Raw genomic sequence first — 17,451 nt, forward strand, 5'->3', positions numbered from 1 at the left:
CCTTTCGGATTAGCCACTGCTCCAAGGATTTTCACAAAGGTACTAGGGTCCCTTCTAGCTGTGCTAAGACCAAGGGGCATTGCTGTAGTACCTTACTTGGACGACATTTTGATTCAAGCGTCGTCCCTTCCTCAAGCAAAGGCTCACACGGACATTGTCCTGGCCTTTCTCAGATCTCACGGATGGAAAGTGAACGTGGAAAAGAGTTCTCTATCTCCGTCAACAAGGGTTCCCTTCTTGGGAACAATAATAGACTCCTTAGAAATGAGGATTTTTCTGACAGAGGCCAGAAAAACAAAACTTCTAGACTCTTGTCGGATACTCCATTCCGTTCCTCTTCCTTCCATAGCTCAGTGCATGGAAGTGATCGGGTTGATGGTAGCGGCAATGGACATAGTTCCTTTTGCACGCATTCATCTAAGACCATTACAACTGTGCATGCTCAGTCAGTGGAATGGGGACTATACAGACTTGTCTCCGAAGATACAAGTAAATCAGAGGACCAGAGACTCACTCCGTTGGTGGCTGTCCCTGGACAACCTGTCACGAGGGATGACATTCCGCAGACCAGAGTGGGTCATTGTCACGACCGACGCCAGTCTGATGGGCTGGGGCGCGGTCTGGGGATCCCTGAAAGCTCAGGGTCTTTGGTCTCGGGAAGAATCTCTTCTACCGATAAATATTCTGGAACTGAGAGCGATATTCAATGCTCTCAAGGCTTGGCCTCAGCTAGCGAGGGCCAAGTTCATACGGTTTCAATCAGACAACATGACAACTGTTGCGTACATCAACCATCAGGGGGGAACAAGGAGTTCCCTGGCGATGGAAGAAGTGACCAAAATCATTCTATGGGCGGAGTCTCACTCCTGCCACCTGTCTGCTATCCACATCCCAGGAGTGGAAAATTGGGAAGCGGATTTTCTGAGTCGTCAGACATTGCATCCGGGGGAGTGGGAACTCCATCCGGAAATCTTTGCCCAAGTCACTCAGCTGTGGGGCATTCCAGACATGGATCTGATGGCCTCTCGTCAGAACTTCAAAGTTCCTTGCTACGGGTCCAGATCCAGGGATCCCAAGGCGGCTCTAGTGGATGCACTAGTAGCACCTTGGACCTTCAAACTAGCTTATGTGTTCCCGCCGTTTCCTCTCATCCCCAGGCTGGTAGCCAGGATCAATCAGGAGAGGGCGTCGGTGATCTTGATAGCTCCTGCGTGGCCACGCAGGACTTGGTACGCAGATCTGGTAAATATGTCATCGGCTCCTCCTTGGAAGCTACCTTTGAGACGAGACCTTCTTGTTCAGGGTCCGTTCGAACATCCGAATCTGGTTTCACTCCAGCTGACTGCTTGGAGATTGAACGCTTGATCTTATCGAAGCGAGGATTCTCAGATTCTGTTATCGATACTCTTGTTCAGGCCAGAAAGCCTGTAACTAGAAAGATTTACCACAAAATTTGGAAAAAATATATCTGTTGGTGTGAATCTAAAGGATTCCCTTGGGACAAGGTTAAGATTCCTAGGATTCTATCCTTCCTTCAAGAAGGATTGGAAAAAGGATTATCTGCAAGTTCCCTGAAGGGACAGATTTCTGCCTTGTCTGTGTTACTTCACAAAAAGCTGGCCGCTGTGCCAGATGTTCAAGCCTTTGTTCAGGCTCTGGTTAGAATTAAGCCTGTTTACAAACCTTTGACTCCTCCTTGGAGTCTCAATTTAGTTCTTTCAGTTCTTCAGGGGGTTCCGTTTGAACCCTTGCATTCCGTTGATATTAAGTTATTATCTTGGAAAGTTTTGTTTTTAGTTGCAATTTCTTCTGCTAGAAGAGTTTCAGAATTATCTGCTCTGCAGTGTTCTCCTCCTTATCTGGTGTTCCATGCAGATAAGGTGGTTTTACGTACTAAACCTGGTTTTCTTCCAAAAGTTGTTTCTAACAAAAACATTAACCAGGAGATTATCGTACCTTCTCTGTGTCCGAAACCAGTTTCAAAGAAGGAACGTTTGTTGCACAATTTGGATGTTGTTCGCGCTCTAAAATTCTATTTAGATGCTACAAAGGATTTTAGACAAACATCTTCCTTGTTTGTTGTTTATTCCGGTAAAAGGAGAGGTCAAAAAGCAACTTCTACCTCTCTCTCTTTTTGGATTAAAAGCATCATCAGATTGGCTTACGAGACTGCCGGACGGCAGCCTCCCGAAAGAATCACAGCTCATTCCACTAGGGCTGTGGCTTCCACATGGGCCTTCAAGAACGAGGCTTCTGTTGATCAGATATGTAGGGCAGCGACTTGGTCTTCACTGCACACTTTTACCAAATTTTACAAGTTTGATACTTTTGCTTCTTCTGAGGCTATTTTTGGGAGAAAGGTTTTGCAAGCCGTGGTGCCTTCCATTTAGGTGACCTGATTTGCTCCCTCCCTTCATCCGTGTCCTAAAGCTTTGGTATTGGTTCCCACAAGTAAGGATGACGCCGTGGACCGGACACACCTATGTTGGAGAAAACAGAATTTATGTTTACCTGATAAATTACTTTCTCCAACGGTGTGTCCGGTCCACGGCCCGCCCTGGTTTTTTTAATCAGGTCTGATAATTTATTTTCTTTAACTACAGTCACCACGGTACCATATGGTTTCTCCTATGCAAATATTCCTCCTTAACGTCGGTCGAATGACTGGGGTAGGCGGAGCCTAGGAGGGATCATGTGACCAGCTTTGCTGGGCTCTTTGCCATTTCCTGTTGGGGAAGAGAATATCCCACAAGTAAGGATGACGCCGTGGACCGGACACACCGTTGGAGAAAGTAATTTATCAGGTAAACATAAATTCTGTTTTTACCTGTAAAAAAAAAATTACAAACCCCCCCAACATTAAAACCCACCACCCACACAACCAACCCTACTCTAAAACCAACCCAATCCCCCTTTAAAAAACCTAACACTGTTAGTGCTCTTTGCCGCCTCCTGCTGGGCAGGAGTGATATTCCCAATAGTAATTAAATGATCCATGGACTCACCGTGTCAAGAAATAAATAAATTTATCAGGTAAGCATAAATTTTGTTTTTTTTGTAATTTCTTGAAAATAATACATATGCATTTTTTGGTAGGAAAAAATGACTGATCTAAATAAAAAGTAAAAACAGATATATCGGCATAGTGTTGTTTTTTCCATTGTTTCTGATGCTAAAACATCATGGTCTCGCATTAAAGGGACATTAAACCCACATTTTTTCTTTCATGATTTAGAAAGAGAATGCAATTTTAAACATCTTTCTAATTTACTTCTATTATCTAATTTATTTTATTCTCTTGATATTCTTTGCTGAAAAGCATATCTAGATATGCTCAGTAGCTGCTGATTGGTTGCTGCACATAGAAGTCTCGTGTGATTGGCTCACCCATGTGCATTGATTTTTCTTCAACTAAGGATATCTAAAAAATGAAGCAAAATAAATAATAAAAGTAAATTGTAATGTTGTTTACATTTGTATTCTCTATATGAATCATGAAAAAAAGATTTTGGGTTTAGTGGCCCTTTAAAGGTACATGAAACCTTGTCTTTTCATGATTCATATAAAGGGGCCAATTTATGTATGTGTGAGTGGACATGATCTGCTACAGCCGCCCCCTGCAGATTCACAGCTAATTGGCCGCTAGTAGGTGGTGTCAATCAACCCGATCGTACACGATCGGACGGATTACAGACTGCGGCCTCAGAAGAGGCCTATGAGTTAAAAGGCAGCGATCTTAAGACCGCTGCTTCTTAACTCCTGTTTCCGAAACAGAGGCATTGGGGCCAATACGGACCTTGTTAAATCGGCCCCATAGAATAGAATTTTTTTTACATTTTTTTATTTAGTTCTATTATCAAATTTGCTTCATTCTTATTTTATTGTTTGTTAAAGAGGTATCCAGCTAGGTAGCGTGCAAAACAAAGAAAATGTTATAATAGAAGTAAATTATAAAGTTGTTTAAAATTGTATGTTCTATCTGAACCATGAAAGAAAGATTTTGGGTTTATGTCCCTTTAAGTGATAATACCTTTTTCTGTTCAGCTAACAAGGTATATTAAAATACAACATTATGAGAGTTTCCTCTGTTTCTTGGGTCAGCAGTATGGGGCCTATTTATGATGCTGCAAGCGGACATGATCCGATATAGCGGATCATCTCTGCTGCACATCGTTAAATGCCGACAGCATACGCTCTCGGCATTTACCATTGCACCAGCAGTTCTTGTGAACTTCTGGTGCAAACCCGCCCCTTACAGATTCGCGGCCAATCGGCTGCTAGCAAGGGGTGTCAATCAACCCGATCGTATTCGATCGTGTTAATTTCTTCCGATTTCTGTCCGCTACCTCAGAGCAGGCGGTCAGGTTTTGGAGCAGTGCCACTTTGTCTCAAGACCTAAGAAATAGAGCAAACTCTCAAAAGCCTGTCTCTTGGACTAATAACAAGGTATATACCACTTGCTACTGTCTATAATACTGCCTCAACTGCATTTTTTGTGTTGTGATAGTAATCTATATTGGATAATAAAGATAAAAGACAAATAAACTGTATTGTATTAAATAAAACCATGTGTAACAACATACAATAGGTTTCTGAGTAAGTAACACACGTATGCATGCTTTTTTAATAACAAAACAAATGATGGGATGAACAAGTTTTTTTTTGTTGTTGTTGCTATTTTAGGTCTCCAGGTAGTTCTGAACTCCATCATCAAAGCCATGGTGCCATTATTGCACATTGCATTGTTAGTGCTATTCGTCATTATCATCTACGCCATCATTGGATTAGAACTCTTTATGGGCAAAATGCACAAGACATGTTACTTTATGACAGATGGATATCCAGGTAAGAATTTGAAATTTTAACAATCACACAAACATGTAATTATGCCAGGTTTATAAAAATGCTGATATAAAGAGCACAATTAATTGTGTGTTATTACAGTCACATCCCTCTATCATTAAACTTACAGTGCTATGTTCTTTTTGTATCCTTTTTTGAAAAGCATACCTAGCCATACCAATTGGCATCTAGCTGGTGATTGGTGGCTGATCATATATGCCTCTTGTCATTGTCTCAAACAATGTGTTCAGCTAGCTCCCAGTAATGCATAGCTGCTCCTGAGCCTACTTAGGTTTGTTCTTCAACAAAGAATACCAAGAGAAAAAAAGCAAATTTGAAAATAGAAGTTGTTTAAAATTGCATGCTCTTTCAGAATCATGAACATTTAATTTTGACTTTACTTTTCTTTTGATCACATATATATGATCACATTTTTCCAAGAGAGAGCAAAAAATTAAAATGCCCCAAATAAAAAATCAGTGGCAACATGTGCTGTATGATCTGTACATCATTTTAAAAATGGTGGCTCATTGGTTTTAAAAAAGTGCTGATGTAGGTGCTTATGCTTAAACAAAATTTCAGAGGAATGTCAATTTACCCCTTCTTGCCCCCCTCTTTGGATGACAGTGTATGACAGCATGATGTGAAGAGTAGCACTAATCTGCATTACAGGTTTAGAACCTACATGCTTTTCACAGACTAGAGAACTCGAATACCATGATAAAATTGTTTTTCAGATTGATTTTTTTTCAACAACTAATGAGTGTGATTTAACATAATTTTCTAAACCTTGTGTGAGTTAACATTTTTTTTATGTATCCCTTAATCTTCTGCTTCTACAGTTTCCCTGTGGCATATATATTTCACATAAAGTATAAAATAGAGCTTTATTTTAGAGATAAAGCTTTATCTCACAATATTAAAGGGATAGAAAGGCCAAAATTTAAATGTGTATGGGTGCATTTAAATTTGAAATATAAGCATTGTTGCATTATACTTTCATTGGCAAAAATGATCTCGTAATAGTTATTACTGTTTTTATGCAGCATACACACATATCCTGTAAAGGCCCGTGCACCAATATGCAAACACCACACCTTCTCAGAGAGCTGGCACTAGGAGGAGGTCAAGAACTCATATCTGAGCTTAAAATCCCACCCACCTTCCATCTCTCTCTTAGTTTTGTTCTTGGCTTTATAGAAGATGGTTGACAATAGAGGTTGTTCCAGCTACTTGCTTATGGATTAAAAATTGGGAGCTCAGACTTATGTGAGACCCAGAGTCCCTTGGGAGTTTATTTACATAAAAGACAGAAAGGATTCTTCACAGAAGCTGAATTATACAGGGACACAGGAATATCCTGTTATGTGCACAGCATTTCCCTAACAGAACTTTAGCCATAACTACATTCAGGCATTGCATGGACGTATCCCTAGCCTCCCCCTGTGGGACTCAGGTATTTCCTACTGGAATCCTCCGCAATAGACGATACCTGCACTGGATGGGATCTCTACTGGATACTGTTGCAACTGCATTGACGTAGACTGACATGACTGGTAAGCTATACAAAGGGTCAATTTATGACTATTATAGACCTCAAGGATTCTAATCTGCACATCCCTATAAACAGGGATTACTTTCAGTTTCTAAGGTTAGTCTATTTGCCACTCTCTTGTCGGTAATCAGAATCGGGACATTTCAGTTGCTCCTTATCTGGCTGATATCTAGTGCAAGCTTATTTACTGTCTTCTTTCAAGACAATAGTTGGAGTATCAATGTAACTAAAGCTCCTTATATCTTGCTATAAGGGTGGTTGCATTTTCAGGAGTCATAATAGACTCGATTCTTATGCATCTAGTTCCTGACAGATCAGAGGGCGTGTCTCTCCATACTAAGAGCTACAATCCATTGGTTGCTCAGTGCATGGAAGCAGTGGGTCTTATGGTAGCTGATTCAATCGCAGTTTCTTTTGCCGCCTCTTCACTCGAGACCCTTTAATGGATTTTCTACCTCAGTGATCAAAAATTTTTCTACATTTGGCACACAGATTGCTTTGGATTTCTCTGTCAATCTTTTTCTTGAGGACACAAAGTCTGCCTTTATCCCTTGGGACATCCTTCCTTTGTCAGTCTTGGTCTATTGTGCCAACGAACACCAGTCTCTCAGGCTGGGGGGCATTCTGGGTTTCTTGAAGAGTACAAGGAGTTTGTTATCCTCTAGAGGCAAAGTTACCAATCAACATTCTGGAACTTCGAGCGATCTTTGGGCTCTTCAGCCCTGGTTCCTATTGAAGGAGAGATTTTTTTGATTTGGACATTGAATCTTTGATGCAGGCCAGAAAGCCTGTAACACAGGAGATTTAACCCAAGATTGTAAGACATATTTTGAGTTGTGTTCTTCCAGAGGGTTTTCTTGGCATTCCTTTTGGTCTCCTAGAGTCCTTCAATTTTAGCCGCTTATTTCTAAATGGTCGAATTGTATCTCTTTTCATAGAAAGTTGGCTAAACTTCCTGAGGTTCATTAGTTAAAATTAGGCTACTGATAGAAACTATTTCTCCATCCTGAAATCTAAACGTACTTTTCTCTGTATTACAAGGTTCTTCTCTTGAACCATTGCATTCCATTGATATTGACTATTATCTTGGAACGTACATTTACTATTAGCAATCTCTTCAGCAAACAGCATTTCTGAATTTTCAAACTTGTCTTTTGTTTTTTCACTATTCTCAAGGTGTAGGCTATACTTTGTACTAAATATGATTTTCTTCTTAAGGAAAATACCAATCAAGGTATGGTTGTTCCTTCATTGTGTTCAGATCCTGCTAACTCTAGGTAGTGAATATTACATAATCTGACTGTAGTAAATGCTTAGAAGTTCTATCTCCATGCAACTAAAAAATTTCAGACAAACTTCTAGTTTGTTTTTCACTACTGAGTCTAGTCAGGAGCTGAAAGCTTCTATGGTAGCGTTGACCTCTTGACTCATAAAAAGCGGTTTAAGATTTTCATGAAGGCGGAAGGGCGCCTTCTAAGAGTATTACAGCTCTTTCTACAAGAATAATTGCAACATTGTGTTTTTTTTTTTTGCATCTTTGAAGCAGATTTTAAGTTTTGCTTTTTTGCAAGCAGTTTTTGGCAGTAAAGAAAACAAAAAGTATGCTTGCCAGATAAATTATTTTCTTTCTAAATGATGATGGTCCACGGGCCCTGCCCATTTAGAATTTGTGGGCCACAGTTTTAATGACATCTCTTCAGACCCTGCTTTGTCTTTCCTACCAAATTTTTTTTATTCTCTACTTGACTATATGTTAAACTAAGAGAAAGATGGGAGTTGGGAGGGAATTTAAGCTCTGATATAGGTTCCTAGTGGCAGGAAATATATCCCATATGTTTGAAGGACTGTGGACCATCATCATTCCAATAGAAAATAATTTATGAGGTAAGCATACATTTTGTTATTTGTTATTCTAAACCATAACAAACTCAGTCCTTTCAATAAAATTATTAAAAATATATACATTTGACCGAATCTCCCTCTCACATGATGCAAAGTTGTTTAAACCAGAGCATTTTCAATTAAAGGCAGCAGGAACATGAAGCAAAGCTGTTTAGTGTCCAATTCTTTTTATTATTTTTTTATCTTGCATGGGTAGAAACCTGGACAACTAACCATGGGTGGCCTTTAGCTTGATAAAGGGGACACTTATTTCAAACAGCTGATTTTGCCTTCGAAAACTGCCACCTATACTGATCTTGTCAATACTGCAGTATTTGCTATGGAAAATCTATATAATCAAGATGTAGTGGCAGTGTGGCTAGAAGAAAAAATGTCCCTGCAGTTACTTTGAATACAAAAAAATGTATCTGCTGCTTGCCTGAATACATTATCCCTTTAAGGGAGTTATCTGCTAAAAATTAACTGTCCTATCAGTACAGAACATTTCTTATTTCCCCAAAATATTCATATAAATGCATGTAATAGACACTCCTATAAAGAAAAATATGCACAGGCACTGTGCTACAAATCCAGTATAAAAGCTTTTAAAAACTTACAGCTAGATTATGAGTTTTGAGCGCCATAGGGATATTAACGACCGCCACGAAAGCAGCGGTATTTAACCTCCCTATATCACTGCTATTACAGGTTTTGTAAAACCTGGCTTCTGCGGGCAATATGGTTGCGTTGATCTCCATACCTCACCCAAATACAAGCGGTGTTTTGATATGCTCTTGCATGATTTCCCCTTAGACATCAATGGGGAGAGCCAGCAAAAAAAAAGCCTAACACCTGCGATCGCGGAAAAAATAGCTCCGTAACGCAGCCCCATTGATGTCTATGGAGAAAGAAAAAGTTATGTTTAAACCTAACACCCTAAAATAAAAACCACGTCTAAACACCCCTAATTTGCCATCCCCGACATTGCCGCAACCTACAAAATGTTATTAACCCCTAATCTGCTGCCCCCGACATCGCCACCACCTAAATAAAACTATTGACCCTTAATCTGCCGCCCTTAACATCGCTGCCACCTACATTACAGTTATTAACCCTTAATCTGCCGGCCCTAACATCGGCGCCACCTAAATAAAACTATTAACCCCTAATCTGCCGTCCTCAATGTCGCCGCCACTATACTAAAGTTATTAACCCCTAAACCTCTAGACTCCAACATCACTAACACTAAATAAATATATTAACCCCTAAACCTAACCCTAACGTAACCCTAAGCCTAAATCTAACCCTAACTCACCCTAACTGAAATATAATTAAAATAAATCTAAATTAAACTTACAATTATTACCTAAATAATTCCTATTTAAAACTAAATAATTACCTGTAAAATAACACCTAAGATACCTACAATATAACTAATAGTTATAACTGTTGGGGGGTTGTTTGTATTTTTTTACAGGTAAAAGAGCATGTTTGCTTTGTGGCAATGCCCGGCAAAAGGCCCTTTTAAGTGCTATTGGCAGTTTATTGTAGGCTAGGGTTTTTTTTATTTTGAGGGGGCTTTTTTATTTTGATAGGGCTATTAGATTAGGAGTAATTTGTTTTCATTTTTGATAATTTCGTTTTTTATTTTGTGTAATTAAGTGTTTATTTTTTTTGTAATTTAGATAATTGTATTTTCTTAATTTAATTTATTTTATTTTATTGTAATGTTAGGTTTTAGTGGAAGGCAGGTTAGGTTTTATTTTACAGGTAACTTTGTATTTATTTTAGCTAGGTAGCTAGTAAATAGTTAATAACTATTTACTAACTAGTTTACCTAGTTAAAATAAATACAAACTTACCTTTGAAATAAAAATAAAACCTAACGGCCAGATTACGAGTTTTGCGTTAGGAGCTATGCGGTGCTAACGAACGCTCACCTGCAGCGCTGGTATTAAAGGTTTTTACAAACCCGGCGTTAAAAGGCAGGAAGTGAGCGTAGAGCAAAATTGAGCTCTATACCGCACTTCAATACCAGGGCTGCTTAAGACAGCGGTGAGCTGATCGTACGTGCTCGTGCACAATTTCCCCATAGACATCAATGGGGAGAGCCGGCTGAGAAAAGTCTAACACCTGCAAAAAATCAGCGTACATCTCAGTAACGCAGCCCCATTGATTCCTATGGGGAAACTAAAGTTATGTTTACACCTAACACCCTAACATGAACCCCGAGTCTAAACACCCCTAATCTTACACTTATTAACCCTTAATCTGCCGCTCCGGACACCGCTGCCACCTACATTATACTTATTAACCCATAATCTGCTGCCCCCAACATCGCCGACATCTACATTATATTTATTAACCACTAATCTGCCGTCCCCAATGTCGCCGCAACCTACCTACACTTATTAGCCCCTAATCTGCCGCCTCCAACGTCTCCACCACTATATTAAATGTATTAACCCCTAAACCTAAGTCTAACCCTAACACCCCCTAACTTAAATATAATTTAAATAAATCTAAATAAAATTACTATCATTAACTACATTATTCCTATTTAAAACTAAATACACATAAAATAAACCCTAAGCTAGCTACAATATAACTAATAGTTACATTGTAGCTAGCTTAGGGTTTATTTTTATTTTACAGGCAAGTTTGTATTTATTTTAACTAGGTAGAATAGTTATTAAATAGTTATTAACTATTTAATAACTACCTAGCTAAAATAAATACAAATTGACCTGTAAAATCAAACCTAATCTAAGTTACAATAACACCTGGGGCCCGATCCGATATGCAGCGTCACCCGCAAAAGCCGGAGACGCCAAATATTTAGCTGGTTTGGTATCCTATATACGGGGTAACCTAGAAGTTACGCTTGTATATTTCACCCTTCGGCCGTAGTTTTTTGGCCCATAGACGGATATACCAAACCCGCGCAGTTTGGTATCCAATATACAGAAAATGGAGAAATCTTACTCCATTTTCACCTCGCCACAAAATGCAGGCGTAGAGTATTGGAGCCCCGTAACTCCCTAAACTACCTGCAAAATAAACACCTAACGCATGCGCAATGTCTATCTACCTGTCAACCGCAATCCCCCACCGCAATCCCTAATAAAGTGTTTAACCCCTAAACCACCGCTCCCGGACCCCGCTGCCACCTACATTATATGTATTACCCCCTAATCTGACCCCCCTACACCGCCGCCACCTATATTATATGTATTAACCCCTAATCTGACCCTCCTACACCGCCGCCACCTATATTAACTATATTAACCCCTAATCTGATCCCCCTACACCGCCGCCCCCTATATTATATGTACTATCCTCTAATTTGAATAGCCAATAGAATTACAGTAGCTCTTACTCTATTGGCTATTCAAATCAGCCAATAGAATTACAGTAGCTCTCATCCGATTGGCTGATTTGAATTTGAAGGCTCAAATCAGCCAATAGGAATTCACGGGACGCCATTTTTAATCGCGTACCTTGAATTCCTATTCAGTGTACGGCGGAGATCGTATGAAGAGGATCCTCCACGCTCCATGGCTCTGCGGTCTTCAGTTCCAGAGTCGCCGATCTTCAGTTCCAGCGTGGCCGGTCTTCAGTTCCAGAGTCGACGGTCTTCAGCTCTGCGGTCGTCGGTCTTCAACTCCTCCGCTCCGCGCCGGCTGGTTCCTGGAAGAAGAAGAGGTCGCAGCCTGGAAGAAGACTTCTCCACCTGAAACAGGACCTTCTCCGCCGGTCTTCAGGACAGGTATGGAGCACTTGGGTGTTAGACTTAGGTTTTTTTAAGGGGGTATAGGGTGGGTTTTAGAGTAGGGGTGTGTGGGTGGTGGGTTGTAATGGGGTTTTTTTTTCTTTTTTTTACAGGTAAAAGAGCTGATTACTTTGGGGCAATGCCCCGCAAAAGGCCCTTTTAAGTGCTGGTAATAGAGCTGATTACTTTTGTAATTTAGTTTAGGGTAGGGAATTTTTATTATTTTGGGGGGCTTTTTTATTTTATTAGGGGGCTTAGATTAGGTGTAATTAGCTTAAAATTCTTGTAATTTTTTTGTAATTAAGTGTTTGTTTGTTTTTGTAATATAGTTTAGTGTATTTAATTGTATTTTAGTTGAGATAATTGTAGTTTATTTAATTAATTTATTGATAGTGTAGTGTTAGGTGTAATGGTAACTTAGGTTAGGATTTATTTTACAGGTAATTTTGTAATTATTTTAACTAGGTAGCTATTAAATAGTTATTAACTATTTAATAGCTATTGTACCTAGTTAAAATAAATACAAAGTTACCTGTTAAATAAATGTAAACCCTAAAATAGCTACAATGTAATTATTAATTATATTGTAGCTATCTTAGGGTTTATTTTATAGGTAAGTATTTAGTTTTAAATAGGAATAATTTAGTTAATAATATTAATATTATTTAGATTTATTTCTAACTAAAAAAACCTAAGCTCCCCATTGCCCTGAAAAGGGCATTTGGATGGGCATTGCCCTTAAAAGGGCATTTAGCTCTATTGCAGTCCAAAGCCCTAACCTAAAAAAATAAACCCACCCAATACACCCTTAAAAAAACCTAACACTAACCCCCTGAAGATCAACTTACTGTTCTGAAGACCGGACATCCATCCTCAAGGAAGCGGCAGAAGTCTTCATCCAACGTGGCCGAAGTCGTCAACGAAGCCGGGAGAAGTCTTCATGCAAGCCGGGCGAAGTGGTCCTCCAGACGGGCAGAAGTCTTCATCCAGACGGTATCTTCTATCTTCATCTATCCGACTCGGAGCGGGTACATCTTCAAGACATCCGACGCGGAGCATCCTCTTCATCCGGAGTATTCTTCTTATTCTATCAGCCAATCGGAATCTAAGGCACGCCATCTTGGATGACGTCATTTAAAGGAACCGTCATTCAGTAAGAAGACTCCGGATGAAGAGGATGCTCCACGTTGGATGTCTTGAAGATGGAGCTGCTCCACGTCGGATGGATGAAGATAGAAGATGCCGTCTGGATGAAGACTTCTGCCCATCTGGAGGACCACTTCGCCCGGCTTGGATGAAGAGTTCTCCCGGCTTCGTTGAGGACTTCGGCCCGGTTGGATGAAGACTTTTGCCTCTTCCTCGAGGATGGATGTCCAGTCTTCAGAACAGTAAGTCGATCTTCAGGTGGTTAGTGTTAGGTTTTTTTAAGGGTGTATTGGGTGGGTTTATTTTTTAGGTTAGAGCTTTGGGCTGCAATAGAGCTAAATGCCCTTTTAAGGGCAATGCCCATCCAAATGCACTTTTCAGGACAATGGGGAACTTAGAGATTTTTTTAGTTAGTATTTTATTTGGGGGGTTGGTTGTGTGGGTGGTGGGTTTTACTGTTGGGGGGTTGTTTGTATTTTTTTTTTACAAGTAAAGAGCTGATTACTTTGGGGCAATGCCCCGCAAAAGGCCCTTTTAAGGGCTATTGATAGTTTCGTTTAGGCTAGGGTTTTTTTTTATTTTGGGGGGGCTTTTTTTTATTTTGATAGGGCTATTAGATTAGGTGTAATTAGTTTAAAGATCTGTAATTTGTTTTTTTTTTCTGTAATTTAGTGTTTTTTTGTTGTTGTTGTAATTTAGCTAATTTTAATTTAATTTATTTAATTGTTTTTAATTTAGTTAATTTATTTAATTGTAGTGTAGTGTTAGGTGTTATTGTAACTTAGGTTAGGTTTTATTTTACAGGTCAATTTGTATTTATTTTAGCTAGGTAGTTATTACATAGTTAATAACTATTTAATAACTATTCTACCTAGTTAAAATAAATACAAACTTGCCTGTAAAATAAAAATAAACCCTATGCTAGTTACAATGTAACTATTAGTTATATTGTAGCTAGCTTAGGGTTTATTTTATGGGTAAGTATTTAGTTTTAAATAGGAATAATGTAGTTAATTAAAGTAATTTTATTTAGATTTATTTAAATTAGATTTAAGTTAGGGGGTGTTAGGGTTAGACTTAGGTTTAGGGGTTAATACATTTAATATAGTGGCGGCGATGTTGGGGATGGCAGATTAGGGGTTAATAAGTATAATGTAGGTGGCGGCGATGTTAGGGGCAGTAGATTAGTGGTTAATAATATTTAACTAGTGTTTGCTAGGCAGGAGTGCGGCAATTTAGGGGTTAATATGTTTATTCTAGTGGCGGCGATGTCTGGAGCTGCAGATTAGGGGTTAAACATTTTATTATAGTGTTTGCGATGCAGGAGGGCCTCGGTTTAGGGGTTAATAGGTAGTTTATGGGTGTTAGTGTACTTTTTAGCACTTTAGTTATGAGTTTTATGCTACGGCGTTGTAGTGTAACTCATAACTACTGACTTTAGAATGCGTTACGGATCTTGGAGGTAGAGGGTGTACCACTCACTTTTTGGCCTCCCAGGACAAACTTGTAATATCAGCGCTATGGAAGTCCCATAAAAAAAAGGATTTACAAAGTTTACGTAAGTCGTTTTGCGGTAAGGCCAAAGAAGTATGTGATGCCCCTAAACCTGCAAGACTCGTAATAGCACCGGTAGTGAAAAAGCAGCGTTAGGACCTGTTAACGCTGCTTTTTCAGCTTAACGCAAGACTCGTAATCTAGCAGTAAAATAGCTACAATGTAACTATTAGTTATATTGTATCTAGCTTAGGTATTTTCTTACAGGTAAGTATTTAGTTTTAAATTGGAATTATTTAGGTAATAATTGTGGCCTCCATTACATATGCAGCGTCGCCCGCAAAATCCTCCGCCGCCAGATTTTACGCGATTTTGGTATTACATATACGGCGTAGCATACAAGTTACATGTGTATATGTCACCCGTCGCCCGCAATTATTACTCCCATAAGCTAACATAGAACCGCGTCGCAAATCAATATGCAATATCCAGCGCTGAGTATGGGAGCACCGTAACTCCCGAAAATGCCTGCAAAAAGTCCTTTTAAGGGCTACTGGTAGTTTATTAGATTAGGGGGTGTTTTTATTTTCATAGGGATTAGGTGTAATTTATTTAATTTTTTTTTAATTTTATTTATTATTTTATGTAATCTTAGATTTTTTTATTTTCTTTAATTCTTGCTTAAAGGGACAGTCTACTCCTGAATTTTAAGTAGACTGACCCTTTAATTTATACTTAGTTTATTTGTATTTTTAAAGTAGGGTTAGTTTTTTTTAAATTTAATAGTAATGTTAGTTTTTTGTAAATTAGGTAATTTTAGTTCATTTAGGGGGTGTTAGGTTAGGGGGGGTTAGGTTTATTGCATTGTGGGTTAATGGCGGATTAGGGGTTAATACATTTAATATTAGTAATGAGAGGGGGGGATTGTGGATATAGGGGTTTTACGTGTAGGGCTTATTTTTGGGAGGCGTGTTAGACTATTACGGGAGATTTGTTATTGTCTTTACTTTTCTTAGGCGCCGGCAGTTTCTAAAGTGCCGTAAGTTACTGGCGACTCCAGAAATGTGTATTTACGCTCATTTCTGGACATCGCTAGTTTATCAGACTTACGGCACTTTATGAACTGCCGGCGGGGTTTATGTAATACCCTGATGTGCGAGATGAAATTACGGACGGCGCAGGTTTCCACGCTTGCACCGAAACCTGCGCCGTATATTTGATTGCGCCCTGTAAGTTTAATTTAGATTTATTTTAATTATATTTAAGTTGGCGGGGGGGTTAGGGTTAGACTTGGGTTAGGGTTACGTTAGGGTTAGGTTTATTTTTAGGGTTAGGGTTACGTTAGGGTTAGGTTTAAGGGTTAATAACTTTAGTATAGTGGCGGCGACATTGGGGCGGCAGATTAGGGGTTAATATCTGTAATGTAGGTGGCGGCGATGCTAAGGGCGGCACATTAGGGGTTAATAAGTGTATTTAGGTGGCAGCGATATCAGGAGCGGCGGTTTAGGGGTTAATAGGTTTATTATAGTGGTGGTGTGGGCGGACGGCAGATTAGGGGTTAATAATATTTTAATAGTGTTTACGATGCGGGAGGGCAGCGGTTTAGGGGTTAATAAGTTTATTATAGTGGCGACAATGTCGGGGAGCGGCGGAATAAGGGTTAATAATTTTTTGTGGCAGCGATGTCTGGAGCGGCATATTAGGGGTTAATCATTTTATTTTAGTATTTACGATGCGGGAGGGCCTCGGTTTAGGGGTTAATAGGTAGTTTATGGGTGTTAGTGTACTTTGTGATAGTTTAGTTATGAGTTTTATGCTATAGCTAAAAAAAAAGTACAAAAAACTCATAACTGCTGAGTTTAGATGGCGGTACGAATCTTGTCAGTATAGGGTGTAACGCTCACTTTTTGGCCTCCCAGGCAAACTTGTAATACCGGCGCTATGAAAGTCCCATTGAAAAAGGACTTTTTAAAAAATGCGGTACTGACGTTGCGTGACAGCCAAAAAGGTGTGCGGTACACCTATTCTGATTAGACTTGTAATAGCGGCATTAGGGAAAAAGCATCGTTATGGGCCATAACGATGCTTTTTGGGTCATAACGCAAAACTTGTAATCTAGCTGTTACTTAGAAGCTCCCAGTCAAGCAGTGTTGATGAGGTTAGGTAGGGACACCCAGTGAAAGGGACTGAGAAAGCTAGAAGAGTAGAAACTCCCACCTCACCCCTTTCTTGCATATGAAAAGACCCATTACACAAACAAGAGCATAAGGAGTCTGTATACTTGGGTCTACATCTGATATTTTGGGGCTTGGTTAGGAGTCTGAAAAATCAGCACAATGTTATTAAAAAATAAGCAGGTGGGCTATATACATGGATTATCTTCAAAACATTTAAGCAAAGAAAAATCTAGTGTACAATTGGTACTGACGACTAGGCAGCCTTCTCTATTTACATATTACCTACTATCCCTTCATTTTGTATACTCCCAATACCTCAAATCAGCCAGATCAGGGCCCTACCTATCTTACATTAGCCGCACTCCTGTTAACGATGCCTCTGCCTCTCCATGTCACCCACGCTTCTTCTCAGCACCTCCACACTGACGCAAATGTTTCCAATTCTTTCGAAAATTATTAAATATTTAAGTGCACTAAGTAGAAAAAAAGCTAATTCTGTATCCCAGGTTTCCTTCAAAATACTGCAAATTATATAGACCATCTACAAATTAGACAGTGATTATTTAGAGCTATAGACACATTTA

The 17,451-nt window shown here is 39.3% G+C and overlaps 1 protein-coding gene across 1 annotated transcript in view; it reads left to right on the forward strand.

Annotated features, from left to right (window-relative positions):
- The window catches only part of CACNA1C (calcium voltage-gated channel subunit alpha1 C), a 1,426,303-nt gene that overhangs the window by 522,898 nt on the left and 885,954 nt on the right, over positions 1–17,451 (forward strand). Inside the window, 1 exon segment of the mRNA XM_053719677.1 lies at positions 4,684–4,845. Within this exon segment, the coding sequence (XP_053575652.1) occupies positions 4,684–4,845 (162 nt within the window).

The sequence above is a fragment of the Bombina bombina genome, chromosome 6 (genome assembly GCF_027579735.1).
Source record: "Bombina bombina isolate aBomBom1 chromosome 6, aBomBom1.pri, whole genome shotgun sequence".
Lineage (NCBI taxonomy): Eukaryota > Metazoa > Chordata > Amphibia > Anura > Bombinatoridae > Bombina > Bombina bombina.